The following is a 14,305-nucleotide window of genomic DNA, read 5'->3' as shown; positions in this document are numbered from 1 at the left end:
ATTTCAGTGGACTTTTAAGAGGATCCCGAGAAGCTACGTCCAACGGCTTTGTTTCATTTTCCCACATTTGCGCACTTTCACGGATATTAAACAGTTAATAAACCACCGTTATTACGCATTTAAACGTGAAGAAACACTAAATAGACAAAATAAAAGAAATCACACTACTCCAATCCTCGCGTTCCAAAAGTTCATTGATATATTAGGAAACTTCTGAATACAGTGTAGCTTTTATGTACACAGATTACTATAAAAATCGATGCCATATCGCCATTTAACATCACAAGTCGCATTAATTCTCATTATAATGTGTTGTTTTATGCAATGCAATAATTCCTAGTGCTATATCATTATTATGATGAGTGCTGCAAATATCAATTATTTAGTCCAAAATCGTTCATAGCGGGTATTATGATATATACTATTTTTTAAATGTATTATTATACATTGGTCTAATTGATAAGCGTTCTAGTTGAGAATATGGCTGCGGTACACTCAAATTTCATTACTGTCAAGCCCCGTGCAACCGGAAAGCATAGAAGAACAATTTTGGACTCTGTATCTTTATGAGTGAATGGTAGATAATATATATTTTTTGTTCTTTGTAACACTGCTCTAGATATTTCTACCGTTCATTTTGTTTCAATGGTTATAAAGCATATTAATTAGAATTAGTCAAACCAGCTCAAATCCAACACCTTGTTAATTACTAAAATGCATCTACGTATTGAACAAGAGATATTTTTATAATAATTCATTATTTATTTGTAATATATGTAATGAATGATTGAATGTCAATCTGTCATATGACAGTTGACAGTTCTTTAAATAATTTTTCGGTTAATGAACGTTGTGAAATGTGTGATAAAGAATTATTGAAGAAAGGGCATTAAATGTTGTTATAATAAAAATATATATTTCTTCATTCATTACATATAGATAAAATCTCTTATTAAATACGCAATATGGCGGATACTATAGAATGAGATTAGATTCGACTCACCACTTCGCTTGTGAGGCAGTTGATTGATGATGGAGGGGCGGAACGTGCGGGGGGCGGCGGGGGACGGGGTGAACGACCTCCTTCAGACCGTGCTGGAGTTATTGGGTAGCCTGTAATATAATAATATATTTTTTTATTGCTTTGATGGGTGGACAAACTCACGGCTCACTTGGTGTTAAGTAGTTACCGGAGCCCATAGACATCTACAAAGTAAATTCCGCCACTCACCTTGAGACATGAGTTCTAAGGTCTCAAGTTCAGTACAAGAATATACCTTTTTTACGGTTCTTTCGAGTTAGATACAATTTCAAGTACCGATTGCAATACAAAATTTTAGTATATTTTTTTACTATTTTAGTATTTTTTACTATTACCTTTTTTACTATATTCGAAGTCACTGTAGAAATTAATGATTACCACTGAATTCAAAATGAGATTATTCGTTAAAAAAATAATCCAAATATATACTAGGGTGCTTTCCAATAACAAATTCAATTCACGTGACAATATCACTCATCTATTATCTACATAAGAAACTGCATAATTTCTTCCAAGCTTCATCTCAACTCTTTGAAAGTCTTGACGATAACCTAACATGTACTACTGACCTTGTTCACTGCTACTCGACTCGGTGAAACTGGGCGTTCCTTCCGTCCAAGTCGGGGTCGAGCCCTCCACTGACGCTGGCGGAGTCCAACATACGCTGAAAACATACAAAACTCTTGATGGAAACCATACAAAAATAACAGATTGTAGTCACGATTCTTCATCAGCTCACAGTTCACTGCCGGACATAGGCCTCTCCCAATCCATATCACTGAACCCGGTCTTTGGCTCTCCTCATCTACCTCAACCGGCCACCTTTTGGAGGTCATCACATCACCTAGCGAGGGGGCATCCTACGTTACGTTTTCGAAATTTAAATTTGAATTTTACGAAATACATAAATAAATATGCAAATTTATCATCATCATCATCATCACCAGGATCGAAAAATGTGGAACGCTTCACGATTTTGCGTGTCATCCTTGCACAGGGGCTATGCTAATCTTCTCTGTATCGTTCCAATTTTAGTATATGTACTGTCGAAGCAAGTACATTTTATCCTTCAGAGAAACTCCGAGCATGGCTCTTTCCATGACTCGCTGAGCGACCATGAGCTGACGGGCTAGCCGCACTGTGAATGTCTACGTCTCGGCTCCGTAAGTGGCGACTCGCTTTGCCCAAGATAATTTGGAGGTAAACAGATATATGACATCCAGGATCGATGAGGACTATCTAAGGATGTAAATCGGTGGTCATATAAAAGCTCACCTAGCTTCGTTACTCCGAGCGCTGCTTAAAGCCGCCGGCGTCAACGCTAAAGACGAGGCTGATGAAGTGGTCATTACGCTAGCGGCGCTGGATGCACCGCGTCTCCTCCCCGAAGCGCTCGATGACGTTGTCGACGAAGAGTTGGTGCGACTGCTCCTCAATGGGGCGTTCTCCTCAAACGGCGGTGGAGGCGTGGAACAGCACGACGTCGGAACCGCAGCTGAGTGGATTACTAGCATTACTACTTAGCTCTATTCGTTAAGATGGGACAATATCAATGTTGAGACGCATATCACGAATGACGTTATAATGATTTTAGCATGCACGATACAGACTAGAAATATAACCGAAATACGATGTTAATGTGTTACTTTTGGATCACATGCGCATATGAAGCTATACAAAGCGTTCAAGCAGTGTTAAAGGCATGATTAGGGCTTAGCTGATAAATGTTAATAATAAGATAAGGTTTCCTCGGTGCGGGGATCTCGTGCGAGGATTCGGCCTGCTGATCCATAAAAAAGGGGGAGCGATAGCAGAGAGCCAACGCAGTATTTTTCTCAATTATTATCAAGACAGTAAACGTCTTAATGAACTTATTGGATGTTCAGAATAAGTTTCAACTATTAAACAGTAGTCAGAGTTGTCTGAGCTTTTAAACGATCTTCTCTTGGAAATATCCATAAAATAATTGTATTTAACTTAATGCCATTGTAAGAGAAAAACTTGATTACGAGATTTTGGATGTGTTTTTTTTATCATTATAGACATATTGGAAAGTGGAGGGAGGGGTTTAAGTAGGAAAGTGGAACCTGGCACCAGACCAGGAAAACGCTAGGAAGAAGAAGAAGAAGACAGATTACCAGACGACCATATTGAGTCGACGAGTAACTATTGTGTCTTGTGGACGATAGGTTATGCCAATCCGTTGTCTACCGATAACAAATTTATTCAAACCATTTCTGAAGATATAGCCACACTCTGGGAGCATCATGGAGGGAATTTTATGGCAGAGCCAGATGATATCTTTGCCGGTGGCACAGGTGATATCTTAAAAAGCAACGTCGAGTTGTTTTGTTGGGGGATTTAGGAATGCTTGCGTGTGGTTGTAGGAATGATTAAGATAGTTGATAATTACTTGGATAAGTATATGAAAATAAACGAATAACATATTAACATTATTGACTTGTTGAAACTATAGATATTTTTTAAACTATGTAGGTAGTTTGGACGAGTAAAATTAAACAATAGGTGATTAGCAGAAATTCAATATAAACGCAACAAAGATGGTAAATAAAAAAATAACAATATTAAAGCTAAAAATAATACAGCTATTTAATATGATAGTGATTTCAAATCAGTAAAACTAACTATATGAACTGATGATATTAACATACATTTGGCGGTTACATAAGCATAAAATCACAACACATGGTGACTACATAAAAAAAACTTTCAATGGAACACATAGATGAATTAAATTTGATTCGATAATTTGAGGTCGAAGCTCTTTGATTGCACTAGACCTTGATCGTGCCGCAAGACTGATAGACATAAATCAACCAATTGTCACTAAATTTAGTGTTCAAATTTGCGAATCATCATATTGCTTTTACGTTTAAGTGTGCACAAATAACTCTTCACAATTTTTAGAGAGTTTGTTCCAATTACTTTTCGACGTTCTATAACAATTTCTCTCTTTATAATATTTCCTCTAAATCTTTCTTCATTGCCAAAATCCTTTTTCGATCAGTCTTCTTTTTGATGCTACCTTTCTTCTTCTGTCTCGGTACTTTACGAGGAGTTGAAATCGCTAATGCGTTTTCGGAAAACTGTTTAATTTTATTATGTACATTACCGGCGAACGATATCAGAGCTACCGGTTTAGCTTTGGCCGATTCGCTGACTGGAGACTTTTCAAAAACCATTTTGGCTTCATTCACTGATTTATCATTTGTTTTGGACGTTTTGCTGTCATATAAAGACGTCACGGAACTACGCCGCGAGCTGTTCTCTGAATCAGACTGTAGTTTTAAAATATGTTTTTGAAATAATTCAATTTTGGATTTAGCTTTCCTTTGGCACACAATTACGTCTTTACTCATTCCACCTTTAGCATGGCCTTCGATATATGTTCTCAACTCCACCTTGGGTTTAGAAGTTTTCGGTATAATTTTGTCTTTCCTTGTCGGAACATTACATTTTATGGTGATGTCATTTATGAATCCTGATTTCGTATCAGGCTTCGATATTTTACTGTTGGACGTCCCATGTTTAACTTGGCTCTCTGATTTGTTTAACTCGTTTGAAAGTTTTGGCGTCTTCTTCAAAGATTGCGCTGCGGTAATTAAATCTGAACTCTTTATGTTATGTACACTGACTCTTTCTATTGATCCGGCACCGGATGACGATTTATCTTCGTCCTTAGAGAAACGTGATGGGGTTTTAGATTTTTTACCTTTAACATCTCCGTCGTTGTCCTTATTTAGTTTTTCGACAAAATCATTAGTGACGATTTGATCTTCGCTACTTGACTCAGTGAAGGAAGTATCATTGTATTCTCCGGAATCCAAATGCTCTCTAAATATTCGTTCTAAGCTAAATTTTGCCATCATGGCCGTTTGCGAGTTCAAATCTTTGTTGGACCTTTCCACAATACTGGGTCCGTCTTCGACGTAATCCAGAAACGAGTTAGAAGCGGCCAATTCAGTTAGTTTAACGGGCAGGTCAGAAACGGAAGACTGAATACGACATGCAGGAGGCTCGTGATAGGTGAGTTCGCGACCACAACAGCTAAAATCGTCATTGCTACTCGCGTTCGGCGTTTGCGATTGGATGTCGGAAGCTGATATGCTATATTCACCTTTAGTGTCCAAGCTCAAATGGGAGCTGGCGCCGCGTTTCGCTTTGGGCGAGCCCCGGGGCGGGACAGGGGGGGGCACCCTTTGTTTTTGTGAGCCTTTTAAAACGGCCGGGAAAGCGATTTCCGACTCGTTCGCGGCTGAGGTCATCTTGATAGAAGAGTCGGTCGCTTTCGCTGCCGTCGAAACGGGAGACGTCGCTGAAGTAGGAGTAGTATGAGCTGTGACGTCAGACAACGAAACTGAATGGAGAGAAACCAAAAGCGTTTTTTTTTTTTTTACATGATTTATTCAAAAGTGTATAAACAAAATTTGGCACATTAAAAATTTATTTTGTGTCGTGACGGAAGCAAGAGTTACAATGGAAGTACGTTCGGTTAATTATTCGTTCATATATCCAAAATGGCGTGTTTAAATTTGTATTTTTTGGGTTGAGCTTGACCGTTTAACGTGTCGTATCATTTTTATTTGGCAAGTAAGCAAATATCAAATGAAATAAATATATGTGTATATGTATATGTATAAAGCATGCGTTATCCGATTACGGGTATCGAAATGAAATACGAAGTCACCCAATACAAAGATCCGATTGAGGTCGACGCAGCATGGAACGGAAGGAAATATATGAAAATCTTTTTTTATTTCTTTATTTTTTAAACTAAATATTGTTGTCACTTCAATAATTATTGAGAAGCGAAAAGCATAGCAAAGGAGTGTTTCGTAAATATATGAAGACGTGATTATTAGACATGTGTTTTTGCAAGCTCTTAACATTGATTGACATAAGATTAACATTTTGCGTAATTTTTTGGTGGTGTGAGGTTTTTGGGGAGAGGAAGAGGCGTGTGCGTTGGTTGAGTGTCCGTTTTGAGCTCTCCTCCGCAAACCTCATCGGAGCGGTCAATAAAACACTACGTATAATTACATGTTTATTCGCGTCAGCGACCGCGGTAGATCGCTATACGTTAAACCCTGACTGACTAACGTCTATTGCTCATTGCTATAAATGCATAGTAAGCTAAGCGGGGCGGGGTATCATTCCCCTACAATGGTAAACAAGTCACTAACAAGGTCGTGAACCAGTTTAATCCAAATAGAAGCAGCAGTTTTTTTATTTGGTCCACAAGCATATTTGATGCCATTATGCCATTTTCTTGTTACTTGATTATCGAAGGCAACATCAAAGGCGTCACCCACTTTAAGAAATGGATTTTAACTATTTTATAATCTAATGAAACCAGACTTTGTTCTTGTAATAATCAAAATTATATCCAATACATCCATGCTACCCTGACAACACCAATAGTTACGCAAATCTGAACCCGTTTTCGTGAACATTCCCTAGTCGATGTTTAGATAAGTCGTCGTGGCCTTAAGGATAAGACGCCCAGTGCATTCGTATTGAGCGAGTGTGCCAGAGTTCGAATCCCGCACGCAGGTACCAATCTAATGAAATACGTAGCTCATATTAACCAATTCCTTCCACCGTAAAGAAAATAGCATCGTGCAATAAAAAACAAACCCACAAAAATTCTAATTTGCGTAATTACTGGTGTTAAGACGTCTTCTGACACCATCATCCTGCCTATTTCTGCCGTGAAGCACAAATGCGTTTCGATTTGAAGGATAGGGCAGACGTTGTACTATAAAACTGACAATTTAGAACCCATGTCTGAAGGTGGGTGGTGGAATTTACGTTATAAATGTCTATACGCTCCGGTATCTACTTAACACCAAATGGGCCGTGAGCTCAAGCAATACAAAAAAAAAACGATTGAAAAAAAAAGCGCCGCTTTGAAAGTTTTAATTTTTGCAAAAAATTATTTAGCAGCGCATGTAATGTATGTATGCTAATGTGTGATCAGAGTACAATAATAGCCAATCTAAAAAAAAACTCATTAATTTTGTTTAACCTTTGCTAAGCTTTCGTCTCCCTTTTAAATTAAATTTAAATCATTGACTGCTTATCAAATATATGAATATCCAAAAACATGAAAAAAAAACTTCCGTAACGATGATCACGATTTATCTATAGTCCATTCCAATTACGAAGTCCCATTTGACAGATGTTGTTATTATTACTAGAGGTCCCCCGCAGTAGTCGAAATTCGACTATAATTAATTGGAATTGTAAGTTTGTACACTATTATGATTGTATTTTATACTTCTATTATCACAAATTTCGCCAACAATACTATAAAAATATATTAACAAAGACAAAAAATATATAATCTATTCTCAATTTGACAACAGACGTCAAGAACAAAAGTTTGACAATAAATAGTATGCATGCGTGTGTGCGTCAAATACATGGTATGTAGTGTGTGTAATGTTTTCTTTATTGATTTAATGTATCTTTTATGCATTATTTAAAAAAAATATTAGCATTGTGCACTTCTATATTCTCTATATGTCTTGTGTGGAAAATTTCATACTCCTCCGTCCGCGCAATTTTCGTAAAAAGGGATACAAAGTTTTTGCTTCACGTATTAATTTAAAGATGTTATTGTATGTGTGTAAATTAAGTGTATAATGATTTAGATTGATTGTGTAATTTTTAAACGATGATTTACGACCATATACAAAAAAGGATTAGGTACTATTTCAAATCATGCGAAACGTGAGGTCTTACGTTCTAAGAAGTATCAAAAGGGACTTCGTAATTGGAATAGAGTATATATATATATTTATTTATTTTTTATTGCTATGTGGGTGGACGAGCTCACAGCCCACCTGGTGTTAAGTGGTTACTGGAGCCCATAGACATCTACGACGTAAATGCGCCACCCACCTTGAGATACAAGTTCTAAGGTCTCAAGTATAGTTACAGTATACAAGATCTTATCATAATAATAAACGCGTGCTCATAGTCACCTACGAATTTCGCATTACATTGACGCTAAAAACTCGTAGCTACATTCCTTTAATATACATTTCAAATTAATATTTGATCAGCATTCAAGAGAATTTATTCATTTTCTTATATATACATATCGAATTTTAGAACCAACGATCGCCCGGTTCCAATATTCGCTGCCCTGAGAACCGGCAATGGAAAACACAAAGCACTGACCCTCACCTGCTTTGATGCTGACACCGCTCGAACTCGCGCCACCTATCCGTTCGTCAGCGTGAAATAAACGATCCTTATATGACCAAAATTTATAAATATAATTAAAATTACTTTTACGATTTGTTCCCGCGCATTAGCCACGTTCCGAATACTTTATAGTTTCCGTGATCACAGACGATTCCGTAAAAGCATTTTTAATTTAAAATATAATACTAATAATAAATTAAAAGATATACTTATATACATACATACTATAACGGCACTGTACGTATGTCCGTTTACGGGAAACAAAACAAAAATTTATTTTTTATTGCTTAGATGGCTGGACGACAGCCCACCTGATATTAAGTGGTTACTGGAGCCCATAGACGTCTACAACGTAAATGCGCCACCCACCTTGAGATATAAGTTCTAAGGTCTCAGTACAGTTACAACGGCTACCCCACCATTCAAACCGAAACGCATTACTGCTTCACATGAGAAATAGGCGGGGCGGTGGTACCTACCCGTGCGGACTCACAAGAGGTCCTACCACCAGTAATAAAATAATTAAAACCAATTAAATTACATATTCAAACTTTTATTTATTCAACAATATCAAACATAATACATACATTTTAAAGGTTTTGGTATTATTAACGTAAATTCATTACAATTTTACTAGCTGTTCACAACGTTCAGGGCGAGAGAGGGGACGGGGGACGGCAGCGGGAGGAGGATGCGCCCGCGGCCTAAGATTCGTGTCGGTCGACCAGCAGCGTGACACGCGTCAACATTTGTCAAATAATGCATTTTAAAAGTAATTAAATAAAACTATCAAAATTCTGTCATGCGTGGTTTCTACTTCACCATCGTCATGAACACTAGCCACATTACAACGGGAGCTTTTCGGGATTTTTTTTTCGTGTAACGTAAGTGCTTAATGATAAAAAGTCCAAAGTACAGATTTAAAGCCCCCATATGAAAGATCTACAGTGGATTACAGGATTTAATGGAAAATTTTCAAATGATTCCCATATCGAGACGTGAGTAGTAAACCAGAGCCAACTGCTTCATGGCATATAGAGATAAGACAGACCTCCGCGGGCCGGCCGTGCCTTATTTACGCAAATTTATCAATTTTTATAATCCGGTCACAAAAATCAAATCGCATTCGGTTTTTAATATCAACATCACACACTGTATAAATTGTACGAGAGGTTAAGCCTTCGTCAAACAGAACGCGTACTTAGCGCCGCGTACTTAACGTCGCGCTCTTTTCATGTCACACCAATTAACTAGATGAGTCTAACGCTCCTTGACGCAACGCATTCGCCAAATCATAGTGCCTTCGATAGCAGTGTGAAAATTTAATAGTATTAAGAAATCGAGTGATTCATATGTGGCATGGTATAAGCATGGATATTTTCTAACTATTTATATAATTTTTTCGGGCATTATCTAGTATTTTAATACACATTCACTCCGACGCTAAAATAAAATTTGTAAAAAAGCGTCCTAACGCCGCGACAGAGCGCTGCGTACTTATAGCGCTGGGGCTCTGTTTGACGGTATGTTCTCGGCGTCATAGCGCGGCGTCTGTTTAGCGCTCTGACGCGCGCTAATTACGCGTTCTGTTTGATAAAGGCTTAAGATCGTAAGGAATGAGTGATACGCAAATACTGACTGCACACTAAAATCTCATCTAATTTTGGAAGGTCGAGTTTCAACAATACATAACCATGTGGTTTTTTTTTTGTACTAAAACTAAATCTTTATTGTACCTTTAAGAACTTTGTCGAACATCCTGTATGTGTCCGGAAAATATCCGAAAATCATCTTTAAATACAACGCGCCAATAATATCTAATGCCTGAAAGCTAATGGACTAAAGTGCCCTAATTTAAATATACCCTACCATCTGTTTAGGGTAATCCTAAACATAAAATGTATAGTCGGATTTTTAATTAGACGAAGCCAGCTGACAGTAGCTAATGTCACTTTGTGAAATAATGTTGCTATATTTAAAGTAATAGTGATGCGTTCAGTTCTCGTTCAATCACATAAATGAACAATGAGTGTGAAGAGTTAATCATTAATTTCAAACTATAAAAGAATATTATTTATATTTTACAATAAAATTGTATTAAAGTGATCCAATATAATAATATGTTACTAGTAGTATGTAACTACAATCAGTTTTTTTTATTTTCATTACCTATGTACCTATAATTGTTATATTTTATACATCTATAGTTTCAACTATATGATGCATTGGAAATAAGTCTTACAAGCTTCCTCGCAATGTTTTTCTTAATGTTTAAAACACTCGGTATTCAGTACAGGTAGATACCATAGGAACATAATGTTTCGTCGAAAACTCGTTGGTATGTACAAAGCACGGCTAAAATTCGAACCCCGTGCCCGATATCGGCAGTTCGGCACACTAACTATTCACTAGACAATCGAGGCAATTTCATTAATTCAGGAGTTTTTTCAATTGTTCACTTTGTCACAACACTATTTTTATTTCATCAAAAACTGACAACACAGTAAACGTCAGTTTACTTCGTCTAATAAAAAATCCGACTATAGTATGATCATTTTTAAATGTGGAAATACACTAATAAGTATGGCAACACAGTTAGTTGCAGTTGCGCACACTCCGAATTAAGTTTTTATTGAATCTAGCACACAAAAATACAGTCCACGCTCTAAAGACTATCTACGGGCTTGTAAAATTATTTCAGAAATAAATAAATTAAAATTAATATTTTTTAATAAAATTAAGTGTCATTTATTTTGTAATATTGTGAAATATTTACTCAGATTGGGAATGTTTGTATATAGTAACTATTATTTATATATGTAGACTAATGCAAACGAAAATATTGCAAGTTTAATGACAATTTCATTAGGGATATTCCATATTTTTTGGAGTTTACTCCTTTAGAATCGATTTACATATATAGGCCCGGGGTATGAAAATTATGGGGACCAAAATCGTACTAGCATGTCACACGAAATGCGTTATGCGCCTGATTGGCTCCTGATTGCGTGATGCGTGCGCGCGCCAATCAGGAGCCAACGCGCGGCCGCGTTATCGCAGGTGACGCCGGGCTGCTGCGCCGGCAGTCCGCCACAAAGCCTCGTACTGATCGCGCGTTTCTCTCATTATTGTATTTTCATATATTTGTTAGTCGTTTGTTTTGTGTCTCGTTAATTTGTTAATAATCTGTAGTGTATCGTGTTGTCGTAATATAGAACTATTTCTCGTATTGTTTCGTTTAATTTTTTATATCCAGTAAACTCCAGTCGTGCGTCGGAGCGGACACACACACTTTTTTTTGCATTAAAAATAATTAATAAAATTTTAATTATGTTTTTCTATTGATATTAGTGACTATATAGGTAGTTTAGTTAATTCGGATAGGTCCTTGTCTTTTCGGCTTTGGAACCGACTCCTTTAAGCCCTTTCATCAATAATAAAAATGAGACAAGCCATAGAAAAAATTAATAATGTCATTGCCCTTTCGGCTTTGGGACCGACTCTTTTAAGCCCTTTCGACAATAATAAAAATGAGATAGGCCATATAAATAAAACTAATAGTCTTCTTGTAACCGTCTTATAATGATGTGATAATTCACTGTGAATAAGTTTCTAAGTATTATTTTTGTAAATAGGGAACAGTTACCTTATATTAGGCTCCTAGTGTCTCCGATACGGTTTTATTAATTTAATTCGAATAAATATTTAAGGTAACAATTGAATATTTGATTTCATATTGCATAATACTATTGTATCCATATATAATCCATTTTTTTTTTTTTTTTTTTTTTTTTTTATTGCCCTTGTAGGCAGACGAGCATACGGCCCACCTGATGGTGAGTGGTTACCGTTGCCCATGGACTTCAGCAATGCCAGGGGCAGAGCCAAGCCGCTGCCTACCGCTTAATACTCTCCACAAGCCTCGTTTGAAGAAGGACATGTCATAGCGCTCGGGAAACACCGTGGAGGGGAGCTCATTCCATAGCCGGATGGTACGTGGCAAAAAAGATCTCTGGAAACGCACTGTGGATGACCGCAGTGGCTCCAGGTAGTACGGATGAACTCTACTCCGGTGGCGGGCGGTGCGATGGTAAAAACGAGATGCCGGTATCATCTCGAACAATTCCTCAGAGCACTCCCCATGGAACATACGGTACAAAATACAGAGAGAACCGAAGTCCCTCCGCAGACCCAGAGGTTCCAAACGATCCGTGACATTGGGATTATCGACAATCCGAACGGCCCTCCTCTGTATGGAGTCAAATGGAAGAAGCTGGTATTTGGGAGCCCCGGCCCAGAGATGGGAGCAGTACTCCACGCGAGGCCGGACTTGTGCTTTATAAAGCAGAAGCCTTTGTCCAGGCGTGAAGTACCGCTTCGCTCTGTTGAGGACTCCCAGCATTTTGGACGCCAACTTGGCTTTGCCTTCCAAATGACTCCGAAACTGGACATCGCTCGAAATGTCGACCCCAAGTATCCCAATACTCTCGGAAGGTTGCAGGGATACTCCTTGGAATTGCGGCGCCATGACAAAGGGGTCCTTCTTCGCAGTGAACGCGCAAACTTGTGTCTTTAACGGGTTGAATTGAACCAAGTTCAATTCACCCCATTTGGAGACTCGCCCCAGAGAGTTCTCCACTTCAGACACAAGTTTTGATCGTCTCTCTTGCACCACGCTTCGAGAGAGACTCTGATGGCCGATATATCGCGCATCCCCCGTGCTGTCATCCGCATAGCAATGCATGCCATCAATAGACAGCATGTCATTGATATACAGGATGAAAAGCGTGGGGGAGAGCACCGAACCTTGTGGAACGCCAGCGTTAATGGTCATGGTATCAGAACAGTCACCGTCTACAACGACCGTGATGCTCCGCCCATCCAAAAAGCTAGCGATCCACTTGCAGAGACCCTCGGGGATTCCGTAAGATGGTAGCTTCGACAAAAGTGCCCTATGCCAGACCCTGTCGAAGGCCTTCGCGATATCAAGGCTCACAGCAAGAGCCTCGCCCTTGCTCTCCAAGGCTTCAGCCCACCTGTGAGTAAGGTATACAAGAAGATCGCCAGCTGAGCGACCGTGACGGAAACCGTACTGTCGGTCACTGATCAGCTGGCGATCTTCAAGATACTTCAGGAGTTGTATATTTATAATTCGCTCCATCACCTTGGAAAGCAAGGAAGTTATCGCGATAGGCCTATAGCTCGATGGGTCCGACCGGTCACCCTTCTTGGGAATAGGGTGGACGTGGGCGTTCTTCCATGAAGACGGAACCCTGTTAGTGCAATAAGAGAGGCGATACAAACGCGTTAGCGCAGGCGTCAGCTCAGGGGCGCACCTTTTCAGAACCACAGCAGGAATGCCGTCCGGCCCACTCGACTTATGGACGTCCAGGAGTCGGAGTTCTCGCCTGACTGCACACTGTGTAAAGCAGATCTCCGGCAGGGAACTATCACACCGAGGGATGTTCGGAGGTGTGGCACCCCCGTCGTCCACAGTCGAGTTCGAGGCGAAGAGTTTGACCAGAAGGTCAGCCTTCTCTTTCGCACTATGGGCCAGACTGTCATCGGACTTGCGTAGTGGTGGGAGACTAGACCTGCAGAAGTTACCTTCTGCAGCCTTAGCGAGCGACCAGAAAGCACGGCTCCCGGCGGGATAGCTCTTCAGTCGCTCGCCAATTCTGGCAACGTGCTCCGACTTCGCCCTGGCAATAGCCCTCTTATAGGACCTAGAAGCGGCGTTAAATTTCCGCCTTTCCTCAGAGGTATTAGGATCCTGGCGTCTCCTGGCATCATTCCATGCCGCGTATGCGGACTGCTTGAGGCGTGCAGCGTCCCGACTGGCATTGTTATACCAGGGTCCACTGCGACCCCCGACGGGCACCTTGGAAGAAGGAATGAACAGTTCCATCCCCCGAAGCACCACGTTTTTAAGTCGGTCCGCACAGACGTCAGGATCACCAGAGGAAAAGCAGAGCCGCCCCCATGGGTAGGATGCGTAAAATTCACGCAACCCATCCCAATCTGCTG

General features: G+C 39.4%; 1 protein-coding gene and 1 non-coding gene across 15 annotated transcripts in view; both read right to left on the bottom strand.

Moving 5' to 3' along the window:
• LOC101747094 (phosphatidylinositol 4-phosphate 5-kinase type-1 alpha) overlaps positions 1-14,305 on the bottom strand; it is a 98,697-nt gene that overhangs the window by 11,511 nt on the left and 72,881 nt on the right. For 6 of the 14 annotated variants that reach the window (XM_062672782.1, XM_062672790.1, XM_062672793.1 and 3 more), the window contains 3 exons: positions 2,318-2,537; positions 1,612-1,706; positions 1,004-1,113 (listed from right to left, as the gene is read on the bottom strand). In XM_062672782.1, the coding sequence (XP_062528766.1) occupies positions 1,004-1,113; positions 1,612-1,706; positions 2,318-2,537 (425 nt within the window). Of the gene's footprint in view, positions 1-1,003; positions 1,114-1,611; positions 1,707-2,317; positions 2,538-5,180; positions 5,421-8,257; positions 8,294-14,305 lie in introns of all 14 variants that reach the window. The other 8 variants (XM_062672753.1, XM_062672740.1, XM_062672750.1 and 5 more) reach the window with 2 other exon arrangements.
• On the bottom strand, positions 1,995-2,101 carry LOC119629984 (U6 spliceosomal RNA). The gene has a single exon (XR_005245826.1). It is a non-coding gene; the product is annotated as a U6 spliceosomal RNA (small nuclear RNA).

Source organism: Bombyx mori, chromosome 2 (assembly GCF_030269925.1).
Source record: "Bombyx mori chromosome 2, ASM3026992v2".
Lineage (NCBI taxonomy): Eukaryota > Metazoa > Arthropoda > Insecta > Lepidoptera > Bombycidae > Bombyx > Bombyx mori.
Note: the sequence above shows the minus strand (reverse complement) of the source record. Positions and strands in the feature narration are given on the sequence as shown.